General features: G+C 47.1%; 1 protein-coding gene across 2 annotated transcripts in view; it reads right to left on the bottom strand.

The window, feature by feature from the left end:
- Window positions 1–25,812, bottom strand: part of SUPT5H (SPT5 homolog, DSIF elongation factor subunit) — a 166,015-nt gene that overhangs the window by 103,928 nt on the left and 36,275 nt on the right. Inside the window, exons 2-4 of one of the 2 annotated variants that reach the window (XM_085625192.1) lie at window positions 14,345–14,448; window positions 1,181–1,451; window positions 674–760 (exon numbers count right to left, since the gene is read on the bottom strand). Coding sequence is in view for 1 of the 2 variants with exons in the window: in XM_085625191.1 (XP_085481317.1) it covers window positions 692–760; window positions 1,181–1,451; window positions 14,345–14,425 (421 nt within the window). In the remaining variant the exon portion in view is untranslated. The remainder of the gene's footprint in view (window positions 1–673; window positions 761–1,180; window positions 1,452–14,344; window positions 14,449–25,812) is intronic. The other variant, XM_085625191.1, reaches the window with a different exon arrangement.

The following is a 25,812-nucleotide window of genomic DNA, read 5'->3' as shown; positions in this document are numbered from 1 at the left end:
TTTATGTTGAGGAGCTATAAAATTCGTATGAACTGTTTCCCAGGAAATGGCAATCTGTGCTAATCTATATGCATCTACTGTGGATATATTCTGTGATAGACAGTTATAATAATCACACTGAACGGGGCACAATATCCTGCCACATCTTGGTCTCACCTAGTCTCACTCTAGGTTCCATTTTTCCTTTCAAGTTTTATTCTGATTTCTGCAGCCTCTGACATGTTACATGTGACTATTCTGAATACCACCTTACTAGCAATAGGCCACACTTTCAAGTCCAAGGGACTGTTCAAGTTCTAACCAAAGCCTAAAGGGCCCAGGAATTAAGGTTAAAAGGCACATGCATCCACAGTGTATTTTTGTTCAACGCTTAATGTGTAAAGATGCAATCGCAAATCAGAAAATGCAAATACTACACATTAGGACTTTTTTTTGGGAGACAATGCTTCACATTTCATTGCAAGGACTGCCTGCACTAATACCTCTGGTCGCAATATGCAAATGCTATCTCTTAAAAATGCCTTTACATTGTTTGGCCATTACCCAATTAAAAAAAAAAAAACAATAGTTAAGTCAGGAAGGTTTTTTCTACACGAAGCGTTTTAGCAATCAGTGCACGCACACCACCACCCCCAAAATACCCCCTGTGCCGTGTCCTCAGCTGGCAGGGTACCAGATCAGATGTTCTCACCTTTGCCGATAATCTGCTCCGTCTCACCATCCCACTGATCTTCATCGTCGTCATACTCATCATCCACATCTGCAAAAAGAAACACAAAGTTGTATTTTCAGTCTCAAAAAAAGGAACAATCCAAACAGAGATGTTTTCAATTATATCAGGAATTCCACAAGCCTAAAACATTTCGAAATGACCCATGAAACCCAGATAAACTAGCAACACCAAAATGGAAGCCCCAGTTCAACATGGAATCCCCAATTCATTGAAGGGCAGCCAAAATTACCACTAGTGGATCAACACACAAGGGCAGTCTGGCTTCTGGGATTCTCGTTTATTTGAAGTTGCAATTCATTCATAAAACTCATGACCCCTACACCACCCGCTCGCTTAGAATGCCGCAGTTATCCAGGGTGGAGACTCAGTTGGTCTGAGGTGAGAACCTCATTGACAGAATAAAACATATGAGGAGACAGGGGAACTTGTCACTGTCTGGAATAATACCGGCTTCATCCAAGATGAATCCTCCATGCCGAGATTTTTTTCGTGGTCGGTCATTATCGTCATCCTCCTCTTCCTCCTCTTCATCATAATCATCTTCTTCCTCAGCTTCTTCGGAACCTTCATCTCCTTCCTCTGGTTTATCTGCCTCTTCAGCTTCATCAACCTCTTCAGCTTCATCAGCATCATCATCATCATCATCATTTTCCTCAGCTTCCTCTTCGTCCGCTTTCTCACTGCGGGCAGGGCTCACTCGCTCTTCCTCTGCCTCCTGCTATAAAAGGAAATAAGGTTTAGTAATCTGGCAAATCCAATGATCTCACATAGCCATTTCTACCCATTTTGAACTTGCCATAGGAGGCTTTAAACATATATGCCTCCACGCCTTTCCTTCGTAAACTCCCTACTTCCATCCCTTCAACCTTCTGAAGCTGAATCTCTACATCTACTTTTGGCTGGCCCTCTTCTTCGTCAGTCCCATGGCTGATCAGCTTCCTTGCAGATGTCAGGACCTTACTAATCTTTCAATTTTAGAATTAGAAGCAACCTCACATGTTTTTGCGGGGTTATTGGTATACTGGCCTTCCGGGTCAAGAAAACAGTTCTTGAGAAGTGGAATCAGGTGCTGGAACCCTTCATTTCCTGCTCTAAATTTTACCATCTTCGGGGATTTTAATTTTTATCTGGATGAAAGTTGTAATGACACTAGGGACCTTTCGGATTTAATGAAAAACTTCAAACCATACAGATGGTCACATGCTGGATGGTACTGTCCAAACAAACTGTGTATTTGCCCGTGTGATGAGCAATCAAACCAGACCCTATTACACTTTTTTTTCTTTTGTAATTTTATCTCCTCTGCACCAGGAAATTCCTTTTGCCTCTAATGCGCAGGCACGAATTTACTAAGTGTAAAGCTGATTTGCTTTTTTTTTTTTTTTACATCAACTAAATGACCAAAATACCGGTTATTTGGTTAGCTGGTCTTTGAGGGGCATTTTACGTGTGGGAGAGGTAATGTTATTTTAAACAATGATCGCACAATTCGATTTGTACCTTATGTCCTGGCCTTTATGATTGCTTGTTCAAATTGTATCATTTATTATATTAGTCCACGTTTTAAGAATAGGTTTTTTTATGGCTTCGTGCCGGATACGTATTTTATTTCTATTAATGCATTTTAAAACATTTAAATATTGGATTGTTTTTATTGAGTGTGTTTTAAATTATGCACGTCTTTTATGATCATCTGGGAAATTATCGAATAAAGATTATGTGACGTGACTTGGCTTTGACCGGTTGGTTAAAGACTGCCTGTCTCTCAGCTGAACGGATCATTATGTTGCAGGGTTTGTTGTGAAGGATGAATAGGAAGATAAGACTAGACAGGACATGTGGGCCGCATACAGAAGATGGAATAAAATCTTCAGCAATCAACTGAAGGAAGCTCTTGATTCTTCTCAGGCAAAAGGATTTTGCGGTCAGGGACAGACAGCAGAGGATTTTAATAGATGGGTGAGGTCAGCTATTGATGAGGTAGCCCCCATTATTTCCAAAATTAAGGTAGACTAAGGTTTCTGCCCCATGGTTTTCAGAGAGTTTGAAAGACCTCTAGTGGCAATGCCGTAAGCAAGAATGGAGGCGGAGATTGTTGAGTACTTCAGAAGAAAAAGGACAAAAAAAAAAAGAAGCAATTCAAAAATACAAGAGTGCCATTAAAGAGGCAAAATCCCCATACTTTTCCCTTAAAATAAGATCTGCGATTAATGCATCTAGGGAACTGTTTAAGGTAGTACGAAATCTTACCTCGCTGCCAGCTCTACAGGAGCTGGAAAAGTCAAGAATATTTAATTTGGGTGGCCTCGTTTTTTGAGGATAAGATTCTGAAGATTCTCTCTGAATTCCAAGATGCGGAGGATGATTCAGCTCCTACATCTATGGAAAATGACTTTTTTGGGCGGACCCCCATTAATTATGAGTTGCCCTACTTCTTTAGTTTGCTGGCTGCTAAAATTAAAACTCTCCGGGGACAAATTACATCAGGTTCCCCTGATGATCCTTGTCCACCCAAAGTGATTCAACTCACACAAGATCTAATTGCTTCTTTTCTGGATAAGGATAAAGTTTATGCCCAGGTGCTGGAGTCCGGACTGTATCCCCGGTGCTGGGAAGAAGCGATTATTATTCCCTTGAAAAAGAAACCAAACGGGATCTAGGAGATTAAAATAATCCTAGACCCATCTCCCTGTTGCCTGCACCAGCCAAAATCCTTGACAGGCATTTAAACCAGGAACTAGCACAGTTTTTATATAGACTGTGAGCTTCTAGATTCCTCACAGAACAGCTTCAGGAGGAGCCACAGCACTAAATCTGCACTGACCACAGTGGCAGATTCCATTTGCCGCCAAGTGGATCAGGGAGGTGCGGCTACTCTAGTTCTCGTAGGTTTATCCGCAGTCTTCAAATACCATCTCCCACCTGGATCTGCATCAGGGTGGGCTGAGGGGGTTCTGCTCTCAATCTTTTAGAATGCATCATGGCGAATATGGCCCAGAAAGTGAACTGGGGGACTTTAGGGCTAAACCTTTCCAGATTCCTTGTAGTGTCCAGCGGGACTCCTCCCTCAGCTCCACATTGTTTAATCTTTATGTGGCCCCTCTGACTAAGCTATTTTGCTCCTTTGGCTTTCAGGTAGCGTCCTATGCGGACACTACACAAATCATGGTTTCAATATCAGGTGATTAGGCAGGAGTAGCGGACACGTTTAGGCTGTACATGGAGAAAGTCAGCACCTGAATGTGAGAGAACTGGCTCAAGATGAATGCCTATAGAATGGAGATTGTGGTCTTCGAGGCAGAGAATTTGTTTTGGTCTGACCGTTGGTGGCCAGAGACTTGTGGATCATCAAGTGCCTGAAGATCTTTCCCTTCCTTCCTAAGGAGCCAAGAGTGTTGGTGGTCATTGCGCTAATAACATCTCGCCTTGACTAGTGCAACGCTCTGTATTTGAATGCCAACCAGTATTCACTTAGTAGACTTCAGGATATCCAAAATGCAGCTGCGCACCTGGTGTTGGGCATTCCTAAACATCTATTGGTGAGGGAGGCGCTGAGGACTCTTCACTGGGTTCCAGTGAGGAAGAAGCTGATTTTCAAAGGCTAGTGTCTGGTTCTTTAGTCTCGCCTGAGCCAGCACATGCGCTGTCTGCGAGACATTTAGTAAGCAGGTTTTTAAAGTGCTACCAAAGGCTTTTGCCGGCCACCAGCATGCGGTTACGTGCACAGCCACCATCTGGCATTCCTCTCGCTCTCCCATGCCTCAATGCACGCCCCTCCCCCACCACAGAGCGCGTCCAGCTCCTCCCGCTGGCTGCTGCTGCTCCTGGCCACTTTCACGGCCGCGCGGCCGCGTCACTTTTTCCCCCTCCCCGCGATCACTTTCAATTCCCTCCCCCTCCCCGCGATCCCTTTTGTGGCTGGCCGCTCACTTTCATTTTCTTCCAGCGCGGGATCACTTTCGTGGCCGCGCAGCCAGCCGCTCACTTTCATTTTCTTCCAGTGCGGAATCACTTTCGCGGCCGCGAAATCCAGATTGCACCCCTGATGTGGACAATGTAGAAGTCACGTTTTAGCTATTATGTGAACACATTCAAGGAGCATGCTCCCTTTGTGTGCTCCCTGGCCGGGCTCTCTGCATGCTCCTCTCATATGTTCACACTGCCTCCGCCCCTCTGTACCACCCTCCACCCCCTGTCCCATGGTGGTGCATTCTGGGAGTGCCCGGGTCTTCTCGATGCTCTCACTGGCATCCAGCGCTTCCCCTGCGGTGTGTGTGCTGCCCTGACAAAGCGCTCAGCTGAGATCTCCTTAATATGAGCAACTGATAGATAGCGCCTACAAGTTTAGCAGCCTTGCCCACAAGTGCCATTAATACTGGAGTGGGACCGTCGAGATAGCCACCCTGGTAAAAGTGTAGCAACACACAAGTTCTTCTGTGATAATACACAAAATTAACTGCAATTTGAAATACGGCGGAGGAAGTGATGTTTTAAATCCAGCTGTAAAGTCACTGTGTTGTCAAAGGTAGTTTTTAGAATTTCGTAATTATTTGTAGGTTTTAAAAAACCACGTTTAAGCGGTTAAAACTCGTAATGTCCTATCACAAGCATCGCAGCCTTTCTAAGAAGAGCTTGAATGGCATTATCACATAACATGTAAAGCGCTATGATACCTTCGGGTCTAGCTAGCACTATATAATATATATATATATTATAAGTTTAAATTTACTGCCAATTCTGCAGAGCTCCGAAGCCTCGGATGCTACTTCCGGATGTTCAACAACACTTTAAGTCTGTTCTTTTAGTTTTAGCACAAATGTGATGATCCTGAAAGTGACTCTAAAAACAAAAAAACAGCCTCACAATTTCACTTCTTTGTTTATCCTGAGGCTTTTAATAACATGCTTCTTGCTCTTGTGAATGTTGCCAACTGTACCCAGCCGGTCCTTTCTGTGCATGCTCCCTTTGTGTGCTCCCAAGCCGGGCTCTGTGCATGCTCTTCTCATTTGTTTACACTGCCTCCACCCCCCTCTGTACCACCCTCCACCCCCTGTCCCATGGTGGTGCATTCTGGGAGTGCCCCGGGTCTTCTCGATGCTCTCACTGGCATCCAGCGCTTCCCCTGAGGTGTGTGTGCTGCCCTGACAAAGCTCTCAGCTGAGATCTCCTTAATATGAGCAACTGATAGATAGCGCCTAAAAGTTCGGCAGTCTCATTTGTATTAACTCAATTACTCACTATCACTAACTAAAAAAGTAACTCTTCCAATCACTCTCAATAACTAAATCACCCACTTTCGCTCACTTATTACCTAACTCTCACACTCTCTCACTAACAAACTCTCACAATATCTTTCACAAACTAACACACTCACTCACACTAAATAACTAACTCTCTAACTTGCTATCACATACACACTTGTGAGAAAGTGGCTCTGTATATACTGTTCCCAAATAGGTACAGTGTGTACAGAGTCCACAGTCCCCAGAGGTTTGGCAGAGGTTAAAGTTAGATATAACCTTACTCTCTAAAGTGGTAGCTTGGTCGAGCAGTAAGGCAGTATCAGAGGACAGTGTAAAGCATTTGTTGTACACACTCAGTCAGCAAATGGTCTCACACACTCAAGAACTGAACTCTAGGCCAATGGTTTATATAAACAATATATAGGTGTTTTATTTTAGAACCAACAATAGGTATCATAAATATACTTTCTCAGAATGAGATGCTTTAGCTAAATACTTTTGCAATATGCAATTGACTTTTGTAGGTAATAGTTACAGGTTGTTGCAATAGGCAACACAATTTCAAACACAATAATACATTGAGCTCAATGGGAACTTTTAGTTGTATGCAATTAATTACTTTCAGGATTACTTTTCTAACTCCAGGACTGGATCCTAGATTCAGTCCTGGGACAGTTCTTGGAAACAAGTGAGTAAATTCGGTTAAGTTACTGTGGTGATTTTTAAGCAATATTTTGCTATTTTAAAGGTTGACACTTAGAAACTTTTTCTGATCAAATTACCAATGTTATCCTATGGAAGGAATTTCACTAAGCAGGTAAGTGGGGTTATGGGTACTTTTTCTAGGTCAGTGTTGGATCCTGGATCCAGCACTAGGGTACCACCTGTAAGCAGTTGAGAAACTGCGTTTAAGTTGTACAAGCGATTTTTAAGGAATATTTATAAGTTTGTAAAATCGACACTTAGAAGACATTTCATAGAAATACAGTCAATGGTTCTCTATGGAAGAAAATTCAAGTTACGGGTAAAGTATGTTCTCGTTACTTTTGAAATCCAGTGCTGGGCTCCTAGCCTCAGCACTGGGGCATCTATCTAAAATAGGTAAGTAATTACGTTTCACAGTTCGTATGATTTTTAGAGAATATTTGTAGTTTGCTAAAATCGACACTTAAAAGAAATATCAAAGAAAAACAGTCAATGATTTCCTATGGAAGAAAATTGGGTTAGTGGTAAGTACGGTTGTGAGTACTTTTCAGGGTCAGTGCTGGGCACCAAGATCCAGCACTGGGTTCTCTCCTAATAGCAGGTGAGTATTTCCGTTTTCGTTACTTGGTTGATTTTAGGTGAATATTTTAAGTTTTAGAAACTCCACACTTAGAAAAAATTTCTGAAGAAACCAATCAATGTTACCCTATGGAGTTATGGGCTTTGGGTAAGTACTCGACTGGCAGAGTTAAGGTTCTGAGCACAGACTCAGGGGTCTCCCAGGGTCAGGTTGGTACAGTTGTTACACCCTCAGCGGCACTGGGGCGGCTGGGTGCAGAGTGAGTTGGGCCCAATGGTATCCTATGTGAGGCAGGGGGGCCTTGGTTGGTGGCTGCTGACTAGCAGGCCACGCGGCTGTGGGAGCTGGGCTCCTGGTCACTTGCTCAGGGCAAATGGGGAAGTAGGTAGGAGTAGAAGTTGCACTGCCAGGGCCACTCGGGCGGCTGGGTGCAGGGTGCGTTTGAACCTTCGGGCACTCAATGGATTTCAATGGGAAAGCTCAAGGACGAACAAAGGCTACAAGCTTGGGGACGAAGATTCTTCGGGTGCCACCACCACTTCGAGAGGTAAGTTGGGTAGTTGGAGGATAGGTAGGTACCCAGGAGTCGGGCACAGGGGGCCGCAGGGCACAGGGGGCCGCAGGGGTGCCTTTTGATGTCGGAAAATCTTACCCTCTTTTGATCGCGGTTGGGGGGGTCCCTGGTTCTGAGGCTGCAGGCATCGTGAGGAGCGTCGAGGTGGGTCCTTGGGTGCCGGATTTGGGGTCACAGTTGCCGGGGGGACGTCCTCGGAGTCTTGTCCACTCCGGCACAGGCCAGGCTTGGCGGGTGCAGAGTGTGCAGGGTTCGCGGTTCCGGGCTGATGCCAGGGGTTAGAAACTTGCTTTGAGCAGAGCCACTGCTCATAGGAGTCCCAGATGCTTAGAGACACAAGGTAGCCAGGTCCTCCGGGGTTTGTGAGGTTGCTGGCCGATAGGGCTGGGGCCAAAGCAGTTGGTGTCTTCCTCTTCTTAGCAGCTGCACGGCAGGTCTTATTTCTTCTTGTTCTTCTTTGCTTTTTCAGAATCTGGAATCTGAGGAAGGAAGGTTCAGGGTGCCCCTAAATACTAGATTTAGGGGCGTTACAGGTAGGTAAACGGCAGGGACCAATGGGTCCCTGCCCTGGGGTGGGTACACCCCCTATCCTGCCACTCTCCTGTGGGAGGGGGCAGTAGCCTAGTCTTGATTTGGCAGGGCTTCCCATCTTCAAAATGGCAAGAGCCCGGAGAGGTGCTTCACCTCGCCTCCCCCACCTGAGGGGTGGGGTTGGCAGAGGCTGGCACATCCCCTGTCCTTACTTGGGGTTTCCGGCCAGTCTTCCCGCCAGAGTGGGGGTCAGAACCGGTGGGGGGGGGGGGGGGGGGGGGGGGGGGCAGCTGCTGGTTACAGCAAGTGGCCTGGAGAAGCTCACAAAGGCGGCATGCCTTTGAAGCTTCCCCCTGCCCATCCTTGGGGAGGAGACCTAGCACCTCGCCCAGGATGTGCATTGTTGCAGGCCCAGGAGAGCGGGAGCTCTCCACCCAGGGGTCCAGCAACATGTCTGCTGTGTGGCAGCCTCTCAGACAAGACGTGGATTGTAGGTTAGGTTTCAGGGGGCATCTCTAAAATGCCCTCTGTAGTGCTTTGTACATTAAATCCCACACTGGCATCAGTGCGGGTTTAATGTGCTGAGAAGTTTGATACCAAACTTCTCAGTCTTCAGTGTTGCCATTATGGTGCTGTGGAGTTCGTGTTTGACGAGCTCTCAGCACCATATACTCTTAAATGGCAGCACTGCACTTACAGTGCCCAGGAATGGACCTGGGTACTGTAGTGGCACAGGGCTCATGCTCCTGTGCCCACACCACTGGCATAGGGCACCCAGCTAGAGGGGTGGCTGATGTATGCCAGGGCAGTGTAGGTTGTGGGCATGGCACACAGGGATGTGGGCCATGTCAACTCTTTGTTTTGTCTTGTACCCAGACACTCGGCCTGCGAGGGCAGTGTGTTTGTGTTAGGGTACAGGGCCTCTAAGGGTGGCACAATAAGTGCTGCAACCCTTAGAGGCCTTCCCTGGTCACAAGGCCCTGGGTACCATTTACCCGGGGCTGACATGTGGCCAGGGTTTGCCAATTTGGGTTTTAGGGAAGGAACATAGGCCCTGGGCCCCTGATTGGCAGGAGTCCAGGGAACACTCAGTCAAAGTACATTCAGAAATTCAGCAAAAAGTGGGGGCATACCATGCAAGAAAGATGGCACTTTCTCACAACACTCACATGAACAAACTCTCAGTTACAAAAACACCATGCATCTCTCAAACAATAGCTAACAAACTCACTCTAAAAAAAAATCATTCTCACTAACATACTCTCACTAATAAACATTTTCACTCTCTCCCTAACTATCACATTCTCACAATAACTACATTCAAAAACCACTCACAAAATAAAAAAAAACATATCCAATAGGTCTAGCCTTACACACATTATAACTGTTTAGCCATTCAAAAAGTAATATTGTTGCACCAATAGTATTAAACTGCATAACGAAATACTTAAAAGGTCGATGAAACCATACCTATTAGCTATCCATTCGCATATCCAATAGGTCTCGCATTTGGGACATTATAAGTATTGAGTTATGCAGCACAATATACTTGCTGCAACAACAGCAACCGTTGCATAGATAAAAACTTATAAGGTCCCAAAAGCGAGACCTATTGGCCATGCCAATGCTTGTTTAGGATCTTAACAAGCAGGGCTCTTATTATGTAAGAAGCGTTTCAACTGGTGTCTTTGCAGCAGACAGTCGAGATTAGCTGGGCAGAGGAAAGTGACTGTTCCCCATTTAAGGAAGGCGAGATGGGGTGAGCGTGCATTTTCTGTGCCAGCTGCTACGTTCTGGAACACTTTTCCTGTACACATCGCTAGCATTACTTGGCTTTTCTCACAACTATAATTGCCTTTGTTGGTCCCCCCCGCCCCCAATACTGCTTCCAGGCAGGTCGCTCCCCACGCCGCACAGCACCACTTGTGTGTCCGTGTCCCTGAGCTCGCTGCTGCCGCTTGCTGGAAATTCAAGGCCCTCCTCCAGGCTACCACCTGTGCCTCATCCCTGGTGGCCAGTGGTAGGCCGTAAGCTCTTTGCACTCGCTCTGCCCCTTTTTTCCCTGTCTGCCCGCTGTGATTGTGCATTCTGCCCTTGCATTGTAATCGGTTGTATTTCTCCTTTATTTCTTTTTGTACTGTTATTGCGCCCTTTTTGCTTCTGTATCCTCCGCCCGCTCTACCCTCTCGCTTTTCCCGCCGCTGCGTTCCCGCCCCTGCTTGCCCATTCGTCCCGCTCCCACCTTCCAGCTGCTCCTCCCTCCCACCTCCCCTTCTTATGGCGGCTGCTGCGTGGTGAGGAGAGCGACCCTTGACCCTGCTTCCAGGCAGGCCGCTTCCCACGCCGCACAGCACCACCTGTGTGTTCGTGTCCCTGAGACCGCTGCTGCCGCTTGCTGGAAGTTCGAGGACCTCCTCCACCCGCAGGCTACCACATGCGCCTCATCCCTGGTGGCCAGTGGTAGGCCGTAAGCTCTTTGCGCTCGCTCTGCCCCTTTTTTTCCCTGTCTGCCTCGCTGTGATTGTGCATTCTGCCCTTGCATTGTAATCGGTTGTATTTCTCCTTTATTCCTTTTTGTACTATTTGTACTGTTATTGTGCTTTTTTTGCCTTCTGTATCCTCCGCCCGCTCTACCCTCTCGCTTTTCCCACCCTGCGTCCCCGCCCCCCCGCTCGCCCATTCTTCCCGCTCCCACCTCCCCGCTGTTCCTCCCACCTCCCCGCTGTTCCTCCCTTCCACCTCCCCTTCTTATGGCGGCCTCTGCGCAGCCGACGCGCCGCTGGCGCACAAAAAGCACGCCCAAGGCAAACCCGTCTGCGCCCGGCCGCTCCTGGACCGCGCCCAGCACCAGACCCCTGGTCCCCGCGAATGCCACACCGACTGCCGCCACTACGCCGCCAGCACCCTCCACGCACTCAACACCGGTCAACTGCACACCTGCTTTCTGGCCACCCCGAAGCACACCAAAGGACCCTTCTCCTGCCAGAGTTGCAGCTTCACCAGCCTCCGAGCCAACAAACCGCCCACCGTGACAGGACGCAACCACCTCAGATGCATACTATTGAACACCCGCTCCGCACGCAAACACGCCGTCGAACCCCTTCCTTACAGAGACCTGGATGAACGCCTCTTAGGCACCCAACATCGCCATAGCCATCCTGGACGGCTACAAGATCACCCGCAGGGACCGCACCAACGGAGTAGGAGGTGGAATCGCCATAATCCACAACAACACCCTCAGGGTCTCGACCAGGACCGATGACACCCTCAGCACCGCCGAACACCTGCACTTCCAGATCCACACTGATCCCAACACCACCCTCAGAGGAACTCTCGTCTACAGGCCCCCCGGACCCCGGCCTCAGTTCAGCGACTCCATCGCCAACTTAGTCAGCATGCACGCCCTTGCCTCCACAGACTACATCCGCCTCGGAAACCTGAACTTCCACCTCGAGAACAACAACGACACCAACTCCACCACCCTGATTGACAACCTCGGACTCAGACAGCTCGTCACAACGCCCACCCACTCCGCCGGCCACACGCTTGACCCCATCTTCTCCGCAAGCTCCCACGTCACCTTCAGCCACACCACCGAACTCCACTGGACCGACCATCGCTGCATCAACTTCACCTTCTGGAAACCCACCACCGCACACAACAGATCCCCCGCCGCAGCTGGAGCAAAATCACCGAAGACCAGCTAAACACCACCCTCGCCCGAAGCTCATCCGCCGACCCCACCGACCCAGACACCGCCGCCGCAACCTCAGGCATTGGATCGACGACTGCGCCAACTCTCTCAACCCGATCAAGAAACCCTCCAACAGACGCACTAATAAGAAAGCCAGCTGGTTCACCGCGGACCTCCAGGCCTCCAAGCAAACCTGCCGAAAACTAGAGAAGAAATGGCACTGCGAACAAACACCGGACAGCTACGCAGCCCACAAGAACACCATCCGCAGACACCATCACCTCATCAGATCCACCAAAAGGGCCTCCTTCAAGGACCGCCTCGACAACAACGCGCACAACAGCAAAGAGCTCTTCAATATCGTGAAGGAACTCTCCAACCCCAGCTCCAACACCAACGACATCCCACCATCGCAAGACCTGTGCGACTCCCTTGCCACCATCTTCCATCGCAAGATCGCAGACCTCCACGACAGCTTCAAGAACCTGACCGTCCCGACAGCCAGGCACACCACAGACCCCACGGCCACCACCCACATCGATCGCCTACTCACTTGGACCAACAAAAACGACGACGACACCATCAAAATCATGAACACCATCCACTCTGGCTCTCCGTCAGACCCATGCCCACACCACATCTTCAACAAAGCTAGCGCCACCATCGCACCCCACCTACGCAAGGCCATCAACATCTCCTTCAAGACCGCGACCTTCCCAGAGAGCTGGAAGCACACCGAGATCAACGCCTTACTCAAGAAACCCAAAGGCGGATCCGAGGGACCTCAAGAGCTTCCGGCCCATCTCCCTGCTCCCGTTCCTGGCAAAGGTCATCAAGAAGACAGTCAACAGACAGCTGACCTGCTACCTCGAGGAGAACATCATCCTGGACCCGTCCCAGTCCGGGTTCCGCAGCAACCACAGAACCAAAACTGCCCTCATCACTGCCACCGATGACATCAGGGCCCTGCTGGACAACGGCGAAACCGCGGCCCTCATCCTCCTGGACCTATCAGCCGCCTTCGACACCGTCTACCACCGCACCCTACGTACATGCCTCCACAACGCAGGGATCAGAGACAAGACTCTGGAGTGGACCACCTCCTTCCTCTCCGGCAGAACCCAGTGCGTCCGCCTTCCCCCTTTCCGTTCCGAAGCCTCCGAGATCATCTGCGGCGTACCCCAAGGATCATTCCTCAGCCCGACATTGTTCAACGTCTACATGGCACCGCTCGCCCACGTCGCCCGACTGCACGACCTCAACATCATCTCTTACGCCGACAACACCCAGCTGATCCTCTCCCTCACCAAGGACCCCCTCACCGCCAAAACCAACCTCCACGAAGGAATGAAAGCCGTCGCCGAGTGGATGAAGAACAGCCGTCTGAAGCTGAACTCGGACAAGACGGAGGTCCTCATCCTCGTCTCCCCCCCTCAGCCTGGGACGACTCCTGGTGGCCAACGGCACTGGGAGCAGCACCGACACCCACCCACCACGCACGCAACCTAGGGTTTATCCTTGACTCAACACTCTCCATGGCCAAGCAAGTCAACACCGTCTCGTCCTCCTGCCTCAACACCCTCCGCATGCTCCGCAAGATCTACAGGTGGATCCCCACCGAAACAAGTAGAACCGTCACCCAGGCCCTCGCCAAGACCTGGAACACCCTTCCCATCCTCCTACGGCAGACCCAGGACCTACTAACCTTCAGGAGGCTACTCAAGACCTGGCTATTCGAGCAGTAGAAGCACCCCGCGCTGCCGCCCCCCCGAGCCTTGAGACCCTCACGGGTGAGTAGTGCGCTTTACAAATGTTCTGATTGATTGATTGAATAACCCTGCCAGTTATAGCACTTGGATACCTTATGGTTTTATAAGCTTTAAAAACTTTAAATTATTATTACTTTTCACACCAGCCATGCTCTCCCAGATATCCTTTACACACAGCTAGAGGAAAGGTGAAATCATGAATACACAGCTATTCTCACCATTTATACCATCTGGGCGTACAGTTTAATTTAATCTGCACCAGATTAACATATTAAAACATAAGAGAGAGAAATTTATTAGTAAGTCTAGAAAACAAGTTATCAAAGACTATCAGTTAAGCAATGTGAGGGATCCATTTGGTAATGAATCATGTAGTGAGTGAGCCTGAAGTGGCAGCAGCTTTCTTTCACTCAAGCTCTTCAAGGAGTTTACTAAACCTTTTTGTAATATCAATTAACATATCCCTCCCCCCCAATTCACAGTCCCTATTTGCTCTTCATTCCCATCAGGCCAACCTCATTTTCCTCTGCTTCCTCTGGCTCACTACTTTGCTCGCTGTCTTCCTCAGAGAAGTTACTGTCCTCGCTGTCCGACATCTTCACAGAGTTTTATCTGTGTCCTGCCCAAAAAACAAAAAGCTGGTTAGGTATGCAACATACAGTTGCAAAAACCAACAAAGTAACATTTTACATAAACTTTCATGTTCTTCAATCTGATAAAGAAAGGTGCGACTTTCCACATTCCCAAAAACACTTGAGTTTATTAAATACATTCATTTTAAGGAAGGAACAGTTTCAAAGCTCCTAGTGCCCTTAGGAAAAGAATATGCGCCCCGTAAAATGCACTCGTCCACTCGCAATTGCGAGTAAATTTTATCAAGTTGAGATATTTTTAGCACTTACTAGTCCCATCTGGCCAGTGAATTTAGGTTGGAAAGGAGCAGGTGTTCTGTTCATTCAGAAAATGAATGAGCAATAAAGGTGCCATTAAATCTTGTTTTTATCTTGACACATTTGTAGTCTGTTCAAGGAAGGAGGACAAATGTTATTTTGTCTTTTTAATAACTGCTGCTTGGAAAATGGAGTTTATTTTTCTCACTTACTAGAGTTAGAGGTTTTTTTCAAGTGAGCTGTCTGAAGATATCAGTTATTTTTCTCATAAACATAATATTTAAATAAACAGCCTGTTAATTAATATTACAAATATTTCAAAATATATAAGAAATTAAGAAAGCAAATTTATTTCAAATTAAAAAGAGTGAGGCAAACAAAGAGTTAAATAGCAGCAAAACAAACCAGAACACTTACTTGGTGATATGCAAATGATGAACAAGTTACTTACCTTCAGTAACGCATTATCTAGTAGAGACTCTATCTAGCTGCAGATTCCTTACCTTTGAATTAGATACCCATGCCATACCATCCTGGCAGTGTGCTGCGGATCAATATTGTATACTAGGAAGTCCTGGAGGACGGAGCGGGCAAAGTGCCCGTCCCTGAGGACCTGACCGTCCAGGCAGTAGTGTTTTGCCAACATGTGCAAAGATCCTCACGTTGCCGCCTGACAGATGTCTTGCACTGGGACACCCCTAGCCAAGGTCGTTCTCCTAGCCTTTCCCCTGGTGGAATGGGCCCTTACTCTCTAAGGGGGCTGCTTCTTTGCCAAGGCATAACAGATCTTAAAGCAGAGAACGGCCCAGCGAGAGATGGTCCTTTTCTGCTCTGTCCTTCCCTTCTTCGTTCCCACGTATCCCACAAAGAGTTGGAAGAAGGTGGGCAACATGATGAACTGACCCAGATGGAAAGGGTCACAACTTTTGGTAAAAAGGATGCCCGGGTGCGAAGCACCACTTTGTCCAGAAAGGACATAAGGTAAGGAGGAGAGCAAGAGAACGTCTGCAACTCACTCACCCTCCGGGCCGATGTAATCGCTACTAAGAAGGCTGTTTTGATGGTCACCAGCCAGAGGGGACAATTGTGTAAAGGCTGAAAAGGAGCACACATCAGGTAGGTGAGGACCAAATTATGGTCCCACTGCGGCATAACAAAGGGCGTAGATTAAAACAGGTGAACCAGCCCTTTTAGAAATCTATGCACAACAGGAGATTTGAAGAGAGATGGTTGGTCTGGAAGCCGCAAAAAAGCAGACAAAGCAGAAAGTTAACCATTGAGAGTTCCCGAATCAGAGCCCTGTTGGGCAACGGTCAGAATGAACAAAAGGACAGTACAAAGAGAAGCAGAAAGTGGGTCAATATACCTTTCTGTACAGTATAGTACAAAGTTCTTGCAACGGCAGGCATATACAGTCTTAGTGGAGGGACACCTGGTTGCCAGAATAACATTACAGACTTCAGGAGGAAGGTCAAAAGCCATCAACTAGTGCCGCTCAATCTTCACACATGGAGGAGCAGAGTTGACAGGTTTGGGTGGAGAACCATCCCTTGCTGCTGCGACAGAAGATCTTCCCGGAGGGGCAGCTTGATCGGTGGATCGATACTCATTCTCAGAAGCTCTGGATCCCGGACTCCCCTTGCTCAGTCCGGAGCCACAAGGATAACTTGGGCCTGGTCGCTCCTGATCTTCTTCAGCATCCTGGGCAGGAGTAGTATGGGCAGAAAGGCATACAGCAGGCCTGAGCTCCACTCGCGATGAAAGGCATCACCGAGCGAAAGCAGCCTTGGAAACTCCAGCGCGTAGTATTGCCGACACTGCGTATTCTTTTCAGAGGCAAACAATTCTAACCAAGGTTCTCCCCACTGTTGAAAGAGACCTTGTGCCACCTCCGACTGAAGACGCCATTCGTGATTCGCTAGGCATCGACGGCCGAGTTCATCCATCCTGGCATTCAGAGAACCTGCCAGGTGCTGTACCACCAGGATTATGCCCTGTTTCAGCCATGTCAGAGACGTATGGCCTCTCAACAAAGGGTCCACGACCAGAACCCCGCCCTGCTTGTTACAGCACCACATGGTGGTGGTGTTGTCTGTGAACACTTGCACTAGCTTACCCTTGACAGAGGGAAGAAATGCTTTCAATGCCAATCGAATCGCCCGGAACTATAACAGATTTATGTGGAGCCCCATCTCCACCAGAAACCAGTGTCCCCTGATCTCCACCTCTCTCAGATGCCCCCCATCCCAGAAGTGACACATCTGTCACTACTGTGAGTTCTGGTAGGGAAAGGAAGAGGGGTTTGCCATTGACCCAATCGCAGTTCGTCAACCACCACTGCAGATCTCTCGCGGTTCCTTCAGAGATCTGGACCATGTTGGTGAGATTTCCTCAATGTTGTGACCACTGGAATTCCAGTGGTCACAACATTGAGGAAACACACAACAATATGCAGGTGCATACGCCAGGTGGCGTATGCGCCTGCATACGCCACCTGGCATGCTTTACCAACAGGATGGAGGAGACAATGAGGCCCAACAGTCTCAGTCAGTCTCATCGAAATTCAGGATAGAGGCTTAAACATCGGAATCATAACCTGAATATCCTGGACTCGCTGCTCGGGAGGAAAGGCCCGAACTTTCACTGTGTCCAGAACTGCTCTGATGAAAGGGAGAGTCTGAGAAGGAGTCAGGTGTGACTTCGGCATGTATAGAGAACCCCAGCGAATGCAGGAGGTCCGCCGTAGTCTGAAGGTAGGAGACGACAGCCTGGGGAGAGGACGCCTTCAACAGCCAGTCGTTGAGGTAGGGAAATACTGATACCCATAACCTGCGGAGATGAGCTGCAACCACCGCCATCACCTTGGTGAACACCCGAGGGGCACTGGTCAGGCCGAAGGGGAGAAGTGTAAACAAAGTGCTCGCGGCCTACCTTGAACAGCAAGTAACCCTGTGGCCCGGCAAAATGGGGATGTGGAAATATGCATCCTGCAAGTTCAACGCTACCATCCAGTCTTCTTGGTCTAGGGCAGACAAGACTTGAGCTAGAGTGAGCATCTTGAACTTCTCCTTCTTGAGAAAGAGATTGACGGTCCGAAGAGCTAAGATGGGCTGCAACCCTTTGTTCTTCTTCTGAATCAGAAAAAAACGGGAACAACTACTGTCTACTTCTGAAACCGGGACCCTCTCTATAAGCTCTCATGGCCAAGAGAGCTGTAACTTCCTCTTGGAGCCAACCTTAAAATGATCCTCCATCAGCCGTTCCTGATTGGGCAGAATGAGAGGAGGAAAGAGAGGAAAGGCAGAGAATAGCCTTCCTGAATGATCTGAAAGACCCACTTTTCTGATGTTATGGATCTCCAGTGGGGGAGATGATGACAAATTCTCCCTCCAACTGGGGTAGTGTGGTCTTGCAGACTCAGACCACGAGTGCTTGGAGGCTGCGGCTGCCAGGGGCAGGGTAGCCGACGACTTCTGGCCTCCTTCCCTGGATTGGAATGCACCACGTCCCTGCACAGCTTGGGCAGTCTGGACGGCGGCTGGGATAGGGCTGACGCGGCAGGAAACTCCTTCCGTTGCCACAAAAGGAAGACTGGCCACAAGGAGTTGGAAGAGAGGCCCAAGGATCTGGCCTGGCCGTAGCTCGAGAGTCCTTGAACCGGACTAGGGCCGAGCCTGCCTTCTCTCCAAAACGACTGGTTCCATCAAAGGGCATGTCCAGATTGGCTTGGACATCGCCTGAGAAGCAAGTTGTCCTATGCTAGGCGTGGTGCCTCGAGGCCACTGTCATTGAACTTGATGTGCCCAGCGAATCTGTTATGTCTAGGCCACACTGTATGGTGAGTTTAGCTGCAGCTCTCCCATCCTTGACTGCTTGGTAGAGCACAGCCCGGCTTCCTCCGGGACTTGAGGCAGCACTCTCAAATGGGAGTGGGAGAAACATCCCAATAAGCATGGGGTATTCACTGATCGCAATGCCAGGCTGGAGAAGTAAACAACTTCTTCCCAAACGAGTCCAGCCTATTGGATTCCCTACCCGTGCCCTATGACCTAAAGGCCAGTACCACCAAACTTTCAAGGGTGGGATGTTGGCTGAGGAACTTCGGATTGCCCTGTGCTGGGCAACGACGGCATGCAATCGTCCTATTCACAGGAGCCCGTGTGCTAGGCTTGGACCATGAGTCTAGAAGGATGTCTGTAAGTGCCTCATTAAAGAGCAAAAGTGGTTCGGAAGCCCCAGGTTGAAGCACTTCGGTCAGGCGATTAGTCCGAACCTGCACAGAGGGTAGTTCTAGTCCAAGGACCTCAGCTGCCCTCTTTACCACAATGGCATAGAATGCCCCCTCCTCCATAGCCACTGTTGGAGGAGAAAGCATGCCAGTATCTGGAGAGTCCACTTGCTTCCACAAGTTCCCCATACCGGTCCAAATGCTCCACAGAGCCATCCTGGTGTTACAGAGGGTCCGTAGAGCCCTCCCATTCTCCTACTGAGTCTAGCACATCTTCAAAGTGCTCAGACCACAACATAGAACCTCTGGGTTTAATTGGCGCCGGAAGTGTCATTGAGTGACATCGTTCCGGCTCCGTGACCTCGGGGATGAGGATGAGGATGGGGCTGGCACCGTAGATGGGCACCGGTGGCGCTGCAGGCTCCAACTCCGGGTCAGACGCCGGCGGAGGTTGCGTTAGCTGGAGCCGATAGCGTCAACTCGATGAGGCCCCTTCTGACTCCACGGGGCCCCAAGGGCTCACCAGCGGGGTCGTCCCACCCAAATAAACAGCGCATGGCCTTGCAAAATTCTCTTATTTGGGCGGGTGTCGCTCCGGCTCCCAGAAAGGGAGGCAGGCGCAAAGTTAACCCAGGCTCCGGCTCCGCAGAACCGTACCTAGAGTGTCAGTGCTTCTTACCTCTCTTGTCGATGGACGACAGCCGAGGTGAAGATGAAGTCCGCTGGCCTCTTCCCCAAGTGTCCCGAGGACCTCAAGTGGGAAGATGAGGACTAAGGGCTCCAGGAGTGGATCGCGACCTCCTCTTCTTTAGAATCTGCTGATTACAAATGACAGTGTGCTACCACTTCATGCTTTAAGTATTTAAGTGATAGTTTTTAAACATGATTTGGGAAACATTCCTGTCTCTGCCCTGATGACAATCCTGTTGATGAACTAAGTGGCAAGTCAGGAGTCATGTGCATCCTTTGGCTAGATTTGTATTATATATCGAAAAACAGTTTAGTCTATTAAATCAAACAAAATAGTTTTTTGTACAGCAGACATGCTTAACTCGCACATTTAAAGGTGCTCTCATATGTGATAATGAAGAAAATGGCAGCTCAATGAATTAAAATATTTGGCCACAATCACATAGCTTGGAACCAGTTTATGGTTCAAGAGCATTACAAATAGGCCGAGTATATTATTCAAGTCACTAGACCTGCAGGTCTAGTAACATTTTTATGATTTTTCGAGGCCTGGAATAGCAGCATCCGAAGCAGGACTTATGAAATACCAGGGCAAGCAGGTCACAAAAATGCTAATTGAACAGGGACAACATCATGACAGAAAACTGAAAGAGAATACTGCACAGCCGCAGAGATATTTTTGGAATGGTTAAGTCAGGGTAAGGAAATAATTACTGTAAGGAAATGCCTATTTTTAGCATGATCACCATCAAAGTTTTGGACAGATGCTGAGGTTTTTCAACTCCGTGAGTGCACTGAAGCCTGCTAACTAGACCTCGGTGCCAGTGTTCTAACCCCTTGCAAAATGTGTGTTGAATTAGCTACCCCCAATTGGCATAAGCTGATTTAATTATAAGTCCCAAGTATATGGTACCAAGGGCACCTAAGGCATTTAAGTTAGAGCGTACACCCAGGGCTGCAGCACTCTGCGTGTGACAAAGTATAAAATGATAACCAGACTACCTCTGTAGCCTGGAAGAGGAGTTTTATAACAGTTACTTGGAATTTGCCACTTAAACTAATGGCAAAGACCCCACTTCCTTAAACAATGTATACAAGTCTCTCGTAAGGAAGGCATATCGAGCCCTATGGCAGGGAGGTGTATATTATTAAGTGGGACATATACTTTAATATGTCCCAACAGTAAAACTTCCAAATTGTCGTTTTAGAATATGAAACTCTGCATCATTTTGCCTTCTTTTGTAAAGCATATAAGCGCCAAAGCAGGAAACGGTTAAAGCTGGCATGCAAGCTTCTGGGCTTTAGATAATATGCTGTTGCACTCAGAGTGCTGCGTTCGGACACCATAGAAGAGGTTGTTGTCGGGGTGGCGAATATATTTATGCAGCATGGCTCATACGGAAACACAATGATTGAGTCAGAAATTAGTATTTGGCCCTTGACAGTTCTTTGACTTTATTCTTTACTGTCTCTACCTTTTATCACTAGATTATGCAAGTTTAAAATTGTACATTTATTAGTAAGGGTGTCAGAGTATAGGGCATTGTGAGGATTGGCGACCATAGCACTATATCGATCTGAATTGTTATATGTACAATGGTTGCCTTACATCTTGTAGCTGAGCACCCACACTTTTAATGTTTGTAGTTGCATGTGTAGCATTTTATTGAACGGAATGTGTATCAGTACAATGGTTGCCTACATTTGTAGCGGAGCATGGGCACTTTTGATGGTTGTAATGCCGGCTTCTCCAACGAGTAGCTCGTGGGTAGTTCTCCAGCTATCTGAAAATAGTTCTCCTGTGTGCAGCCCAGCCTACTAAATTAGAAGGGTTTGCTTGGTTGAGTTAATATTTGTATAACAAAAGTGTATAATTCAACAATTCCACTTAATGACTTGGGTAACAAAGATGTTTATGTATTCTCCATGCTTCTCTTCAAAGTGAACGTGTGCTTTACAAATACACAATATGCTATGTTATATTTAAAGCGGATTTCTGAATGATAAATCAAGCAGTGTTGCATATAATTACTTTTGTGCATTGCAGCTATGACTGTTTTGTATTACACATGTAAAGGCATTCCATATTAATAAATCCTTTTTACTTTATTGCTGACAACCCTGCCTGATGCACCAAGGTGATTACTGCTGATAATCTTGTACAGCTGGCCACTAATGTAATCTTTTATGATGTAGTAACTATTACAAAAGTATTAATATAAGTAGCGCTGGATGATTTTTACTGAACATAAGTAGCTCTTTATACAGAATAGTTTGGAGATAACTGTTGTAATGGTAAGCAAATTTGTTATATTTATTGTATTTTAATGTACCCTTTTCTCATCCCAGCTATCGCCGGAACTGTTTTTTTCTTCTTTTTACTTGTTTTATGAATTTTATATCCGAAATAAACAGACGGATTGGAAATCTAGGTTTCATTGGTGTCCATTTTACAAAATGAACACACTGCACACATAACATCCAGTTTTCTCCCACTTCCATCAAAGAAGAAATTCTTCCTAACAGTTCACAAGTTGAAATGTCAAAAGGGTGGGGTGTCACCTCACGAACTGTACACAGCAAGATAACACACATCTGATCGCCCTCAACCTGTAAGTCAAACTGCACATTGCAGATACAATTCCAGCCCTTTTCCAGTTCACTATTCGAGCATGAAATGGGGGTATATTCAGCCTAAATCTGCCAATAATGGATCATAAATCAAGTTTAAAGATTGGACTTCTGCAGCGTTCCCTTTCATAGGAAAACTTGTATGTGCTTTACAAAGTGAAAAATAGAGACCTGCTGTAGTTTCCCAGTCATTGAGTTTAAAAAATGTTCTGCCTCAGATGAGGGCAGGGGACGGCTTAACATTCTGAAGTTCGAAAATGTCCCATAAAAGACGTGGGTTCTCTTTAAGGATTGTGGGACATTTATTTTTCAATGATAAATGAGGATACATTCATTCGTGACATTGCGTTGTCCAATCTGTACTCTAGCTAGCTCTAAGAGATTACAGGAAGGTAAGAGGTATGGGTCCATGCCATACTATATTTTGCAATATTTTCCAGAGTTCTTCGGATTTAACTTAAACACTAGTAGTATTAAGTAATGACCATCTTACAGCTAGAGCATACAGCCTGTGATCTATTTTAAATATTTCATTTTTTATTTACATCTTTCCTGGTCCTAAGGATGTGACACGTAGACGAAAAAGGGTGTTGCCGTCAGGTGTTTAGTTTCCATTATATGTCTCTCTCTGTGAAGGGTAGCTCACACTACTACTTTGTTGACTGTTGAACTGCAGGCCCACTTGTTCTGCCCATCAGCGCTGAATCACTAAGAACATCCATGCCTGGCTTTAAGGGCATTCTTCATAGGTATAACAATTTTTCATGATGCGGACTGCACCGGGGCATTTAAAAGGTATGCTATTGGCAGTCAGTTTGGTTTCAGAGCAGATGTCTAACATGCCGACCATTTCCTTTCAAAGGCAGACTATGTTTCCCAATGTCGAATAGAGGCTCTACTAGTGGAGAGGCTACCAGAAGGGGAGCCAGGAAGTTGAAGAGATCAGGAGCTTTTGTGGGGTAGCCCTCAACTCCAAATGACGGTACCATGACGGTCAGCTATTTTCATCAGGAGAGACAAGTGGGGGGCCAAAAAATGTAATTGTCCCCACCTATTGGGGGCTCTCCACTTCTTTACTATCTTTGTTTTATTCACAAATGTTTTGCTCGCTTGTCTCAAAAAGTGACAAAGAAAGTGAAATTCTCTCCCCGGAGTGATTGTCTTTTTTATTTGTACTTACTTTTCCAAAACAGAGTCAGTCTCAGTCTCAGTCTCACTCTCTCAGTCTCACCCTCTCTCTCAATTTCTTTTTTTTTTTACTTCCCTAGGGCAATTTACCCTGTATATATAAGGGGTTAATAAGCATAAACTGTAATAGTGACAAGCACTACTAAGGGTGTGACTGTCAATACACACAGGTTTTGAGGGCATAAATATCAAGTGGCTAGGAGTCACTTTAACGCTTTAGATTTTAGTAAAAGTGGCTTATGAAACAACTTATGGGTGTATATTTGGTAGAGGTGGGGTTAGGGGGCTTAGGAAGCAGCAAAGGCCAACATCCTAGCAGGAGTCATCTCATTCTTCAGCTTGCTGGTAAAGTGGTGACAGCAAAGGAACAAGAGTATAATTTTGTAAAATAGCTAAAAAAGTTATTGGAGATAGAAAATGGGTCAACTTCTAGAGAAATCAGCAAGCAATAAATACCCATGTCAGAACATGAAGCACCCGCTAAACAAAAAACTAATTACATCCTGGAAATGTCACAATCCCAACTTTGGGACCACTTGGCCTAAAATCCTGTGGCTGTGATGTCCTCTGCTCACAGCTTGGAAAAAAACTGCTACCAACCTGTAAGGTACAGCAAGTACCCTCTCCTCCAACAGGGCAAGCACCTCTTCAGAGTACCTGGAGTGCCTGGATGTGAGTGGAAGCCAAAAGCAACCAAGTTACCAGAGCCACACATAACCACAATTCACAATAGCCAAACAATGCTGTAAAGAAGACAGGATTGGACAGCAAGAATCACTGGAAGAAGGCCCAGTACCATCAGTAAGAAACTCCATACACTAAACAGGCAAAGAGAATTCTCTTTGGGTAGTAAGATAGCTTAGCACGTTAAGTAGACTACACACATTTACACAAAGCAGCAGAACACAATTTACCAGTCTTCTTGTTAGGCCAAGCAGTACTCAGACATTGAAGGAAGTTGCATGGGATGATCACATGACAGAAAGAACTCATAAGAAAAAAACTGAATGCAACGAAAAGTCATTATCAAATTCTCCATCTTTTTCAACTTAATTTCAGAATAGTGCCTTTTAGACGTGTTTAAGAATGTAAGTTACTTTGCAGTGCATGCAGATCACAAAATATCTGCATTTGAAGCATAATGGTTGAGACACTGTCAGTAAACCTTGTTGTTAGACCAGACATCCTTGGTGTGGAATTAACCCAGACTTTGTGTCTTCATTCCCTGGATTTGCTGTACTCTTTTTGTTGCCATTTGGGCTCTCTGCACTTTCCACCACAAGACAATCTGGCTATTCTGCGGGCCTGGTTCCCGTTGCGGCCCGGTTATATTTACCATTGACTTTAGGGGCTGCCTCCTTCCTTGGGACCACCTCCCTCCGGCAACTTCTGGTAAGTTCACTCTCACCCGGAAATCTTGCACCCGTGGAAACATGTCTCAGCTGAGGTTTTGTGCTGGACTGTTAGATCGGAGACTCGAGACGTCATCAGACATGGTATTGGTGGTAATGGTAGTTCTGGGTCATTGCTTCAAGAGCATCTAGTTGTGCGGCTTGAGCATTGCTCGTACCTACTTGGAAGCCCCCCCTTACTGTGTTTTTCGAGCATTGCTTGCCCCAACTTGGAAGCCCTCCTTGCTGTGTTTATTTCCCTTTGATTATGCCTGACTGAGTTTGACTGTACCAGAAGCGAGCACTGCTCGCCTCTGATCTGCGACCCTTCCTTTATATGCTCGGCTGATTGTGCCTAATTCGATTTTATGATGTTTTAGCAGTGCTAATTGTTTTTGAGGACTTTTACCTCTTCAATGGGGGTTGTGCAGGGATTGATTAACCCTTCATTTTGAGGTACCCCTCTACCCTTCACCCGATCCTTGAGATGGTGGCCCTATGACCAGTAGTGAAGCTGACAAAGGACTGAAGCCACCCTCAGTCCTCTCTAAGGAAAGAGACTATGCGCACACAGCATTATAGGACCTGCAATAGGGCAGACATCTTTCAATGGTAATGGATTATTTCCTAATACAACCGAAGGGGTCTGCTAGCCTAATAATGCAGCGTTCTCACTCCCTCTCATGTTATTGTCTTTTTAGCAGAGTTTCAGGATATAAGTCGCATCTTTTATACTAGCTCAGTTGCCGTATTAGAAGAGTTTCAGTGCATGAGATACCCCTCGGACAGCATTTTTGCCGCTATCCCATCCCAGAGAACCTTTGACAGTTATTTGTAGCCTTGTTACGTTCATATTGGCACAATGTAATCAACTGGCCAATTTAAACCCTTAAACAGCTTTTTCAATAGCCACCATGGATCTAAACAACTTATGCACTAGCGATAGTTTGCTGGCACAGGTGGGT

The sequence above is a fragment of the Triturus cristatus genome, chromosome 9, assembly GCF_964204655.1.
Source record: "Triturus cristatus chromosome 9, aTriCri1.1, whole genome shotgun sequence".
NCBI classification, from domain to species: Eukaryota; Metazoa; Chordata; class Amphibia; order Caudata; family Salamandridae; genus Triturus; species Triturus cristatus.
Note: the sequence above shows the minus strand (reverse complement) of the source record. Positions and strands in the feature narration are given on the sequence as shown.